This window comes from Camelina sativa, chromosome 17 (genome assembly GCF_000633955.1).
Source record: "Camelina sativa cultivar DH55 chromosome 17, Cs, whole genome shotgun sequence".
NCBI lineage: Eukaryota > Viridiplantae > Streptophyta > Magnoliopsida > Brassicales > Brassicaceae > Camelina > Camelina sativa.
The window spans coordinates 243,495-248,001 of record NC_025701.1 but is presented as its reverse complement, the minus strand read 5'-3'; the positions used below and the strand labels follow the sequence as shown (position 1 = coordinate 248,001).

General features: G+C 34.9%; 1 protein-coding gene across 1 annotated transcript; it reads left to right on the top strand.

Moving 5' to 3' along the window:
• On the top strand, nt 241-2,796 carry LOC104754247 (B3 domain-containing transcription factor NGA3). The gene is made up of 2 exons (XM_010476384.2): nt 241-448; nt 614-2,796. Exon 2 carries the CDS (start codon nt 797-799, stop codon nt 1,862-1,864), a length of 1,068 nt encoding a protein of 355 aa, XP_010474686.1. The 5' UTR covers nt 241-448; nt 614-796; the 3' UTR covers nt 1,865-2,796.

Below are 4,507 nucleotides of genomic sequence, written 5' to 3'. Positions count from 1 at the left end.
AACACCAAGCGACGTCGGAAAACTCAACAGACTCGTGATCCCTAAACAACACGCGGAGAGGTATTTCCCACTAGACTCATCAAACAACCAAAACGGCACGCTGTTGAACTTCCAAGACAGAAACGGCAAGATGTGGAGATTCCGTTACTCGTATTGGAACTCTAGCCAGAGCTACGTGATGACCAAAGGATGGAGCCGTTTCGTCAAAGAGAAAAAGCTCGACGCAGGTNTGATCTTTCTCTTTCCTTGATTTCGTTTGTTAGTCAAACAGAAGATATACAGTTCTCTATATATATATATGCATATAGTTTGCTTTCAGATTCTAGGGTTTTCATATTTCTCCTAAATTTTCATGGTCAAAGGAGAAAATCAAAGAACCAATCGAACCAAGAAGAGAAAGAAAACTTCAATATCAAAATCTCTCTCTCTCACTCACTTATTTTATAAGGTGAGACCACATCAGAACTTTAATTTTTTTTTTCTTCCCTTCTTTTAATATATTCTTTGAATTTTTTTTTCATTAATCCATCTACCCTTTTTTATACTTGTGGCTAGATTTTCGTTTTGTTAATTTGCTCTCTTTAATATTTTATCTATCTATTGTATGTTGAAGATCTCGAGTTGAGTCATCATCGTCAATGTCTTTGAAAAGCAGCCGCAACAATTCACCGATTCAAGAACAAGAGAAAGGTTTAAATTTCATCAAGACGACTCACTAAGAGAGAGTCTAAAGTCCTATCTAAAGATTTAGTCTCATAAATCAAGATTTCTCCAAAAGAAAATCAGATAATTCGTCATGGATCTATCCCTAGCGCCGACAGCAACAACAAGTTCCGACCAAGAACAAGACAGAGAACAAGAATTAACCTCCAACATCGGAGCAAGCAGCAGCTCCGGTACTGGAAACAACCTTCCGATGATGATGCTTCCGCCGCCGGAGAAAGAACACATGTTCGACAAAGTGGTAACACCAAGCGACGTCGGAAAACTCAACAGACTCGTGATCCCTAAACAACACGCGGAGAGGTATTTCCCACTAGACTCATCAAACAACCAAAACGGCACGCTGTTGAACTTCCAAGACAGAAACGGCAAGATGTGGAGATTCCGTTACTCGTATTGGAACTCTAGCCAGAGCTACGTGATGACCAAAGGATGGAGCCGTTTCGTCAAAGAGAAAAAGCTCGACGCAGGAGACATCGTCTCTTTCCAACGAGGCATCGGTGATGAGTCCGAGAGATCGAAGCTTTACATAGATTGGAGGCACAGACCAGACATGAGCCTCGTCCAGGCACATCAGTTTGGTAATTTCGGTTTCAATTTCAATTTCCCGACCACTTCTCAATATTCCAACAGATTTCTTCCATTACCTGAGTATAACGCCGTCCCGATTCACCGGAGCTTGAACATAGGAAACCACCAACGTTCTTATTACAATAACAACAACCAGCGTCAAGAGTTTGTAGGGTATGGTACTTATGGGAATTTAGCTGGAAGGTGTTACTACACGGGATCACCGTTGGATCAGAGGAACATTGTTGGATCAGAGCCGTTGGTTATAGAGTCAGTCCCTGTGGTTCCCGGGAGATTAACGCCAGTGATGTTACCCCCGCCTCCTTCTACAGCGGGAAAGAGACTAAGGCTCTTTGGGGTGAATATGGAATGTGGTAATGACTATAGCCAACAAGAAGAGTCTTGGGTGATGCCACGTGGGGAAATTGGTGCATCTTCTTCTTCTTCTTCAGCTCTACGACTTAATTTATCTACTGACCATGATGATGATGGTGATGATGGTGATGGTGGTGATGATGATCAATTTGCTAAGAAAGGGAAGTCTTCATTTTCTCTCAATTTCAATCCATGAGAAGTTTCATCTTTTTCTTCTTTCTTAATTTCTCTTTTTTGAATCTCTCTCTTTATATTATTACATTAGTCAATCTTCTTCGTTAGATTCTAGCTAGTAAGAGGATGAAAAAACGATCTTCTTCGTTTGTTTAATTTTTTTTTGGTTATGAGTTTTGTTTTTTCGACATGTTTCTTGATGTTCATCACTAGGCTTTTGTCACCATGTTGAACTCGTCTTTGTATATAAACTTATATATGAATATGATTTACATAAAATAACATGTTCACATGTCTCAACTTTTTTTAGCTAATTTATATCCATAATATTCGTTGTAATTCATTATTTACTCATATCATATTCATAAATTCTATATTAATCTTAACACTTGCACACTAGCTAGGTGAAACTGCCTCTACCCTAGACTTCTAGCTTATATAGCCATCAATAAAACAGTGTTCATCTTGCTTTCTTTATAAATAGAATTTGAGATTTATAATTGATTGAGTGGGAAAAAGCTTATAAATTTCATGAATTGTACTCTCTGTGCCTATCTCCCTACACTGACAAAGTGTTTCATGGTACATTCTAAGCTAATGGGCAGGTCCAAAAAAAGCCTCTCTTTTTTTCTCTCTCTATGGTCCTATTTTGTTTGTTTGGTTACTCTTGTAATTTTGCTCGGTTAAAGAGAGTTTTGCAGGTTATGGGCAGAGAAAATAAAGAGAAGCTAGCTATGGAAGAAGGACTGATATCCATCCATATAGTAATTCAATTTATAATATTAAAAAGAACAAAAGGTATGATATGTTTTCACATTGTTTGACTTTTTATGATCACAGGTTCATTTAATTTCTCATTTTTACTAATTCTCTATTCTTGTTTTGTTTTTAACCTTTGGTCAATATCTTTGTTTGGTTTGGATTGTGAATTGAAGTGATTTTTACCAAATCAGGCATCTCAACAGATCTCCTCAACCCCATGAGTTCTTTTAGAATGTTAGATTCTAAATCATTTGTCAATTACTACTATATATATACGTATGCCTCTGAATCACTACATATATACCCACCCTATATATACACACATCCAGTTTAGACATGTACAGGTATAATTAAATAGATGTGTTATAATAGTTTACGTGGAACTTTGGAATGCAGTCTTAGGGAATATAATTTTCAGGTAAATAAGAAGAAAGATTCTTGAAAGAACTACTATATATTCTATAGTCCATGTATATATAGAGTATCGTGTCGAGTTATAAATTGTTGCATGCAAGATCAAAATGGAGAAAGTCATTGGCAGAATGGCAGATTTGATTTCTCTACTATTGTATAGACATACTCTACACCTTTCTATATATTATCCAAATTATTTGTGGGTTATTATTATTTTTCAGGATACACGCTATATATATACAACACACACATACTCACACATATATATAGCCTTTTTGTGCACAATATTCCATGTAACTAGCACATAAAGAGAGTCGTAATTTCACTAGATGTGTTTTTTCCTTTCTCTCTTTAGGTGCTAGTTCGATTTGACATGGCAAATTTGTATATCTTCCGGTAAGTCTGAGTGGCGCGCGATATTATTTGTGATCGATCAAATTATTCTATAATAGCTAAGGATAAATGTTTGAGCCTGCCACTATAAGTAGTACCCCATATAAATTGAAGATCATGGATAGGGTTAAGCGTGTGTATATGACTACTCTATATATGTGTGTTATGATTGGTAGGCGTATATGTGTATATAAGTACTCCATATACAACGAACATCAAAGAGTAATTAATTAGATAAGATAGACATGGAGACTAGATAATGTAAGCATACACATGTATATATGTGAATTACATATGTAGCCCACATATCTTCAATATATAGGGGATCAAAGTTACAAAGGTAATATGTTTAAACAAATTTGCAAAGGGATGATACAATTAATGGAATATATAAAGGGAATATGCACTAGATACCACAAAAATCAAAAGTAATTAACAAACTACCATAGGACCCACAATGCATTCTCTCTCCTCATATACAATTACTTTTATACCCATTATATATATTACATGTTATTTTTTAAAATATCATGTCATTTTGTTTTTTGAACGAAATTATGTATCAGTTTGGGTTTACAAATAGAATGATTAGGGTTTAAATTTTACAATTAGAACGAAATTATATGTCGGTTTGAGTTCACAAATGAGATGGTTAGGGTTTAAATTTTACCATTAGAACGAAATTATATGTCGGTTTGGGTTCACAAATAAGATGGTTAGGGTTTAGATTTTATAATTAGAACAAAATTATATGTCGGTTTGGATACACAAATAAGATGGTTAGGGTTTAGATTTTACGATTAGAACGAAACTATATGTCGGTTTGGGTTCACAAATGAGATGGTTAGGTTTAGATTTTACAATTATAACGAAATTATATGTCGGTTTGGGTTCACAAATGAGATGGTTAGGGTTTAGATTTTACAATTAAAACGAAATTAGATGGTTAGGGTTTAGATTTTACAATTAAAACGAGACTATTTGTCGGTTTGAGTTTACAACTAAACGTTATTTAGTTCAATATAACATGTAAAATATAAATATTAAATGCTATTTTTAAAAATCACACCAAATTTTTCACTATTTCTATCTAACA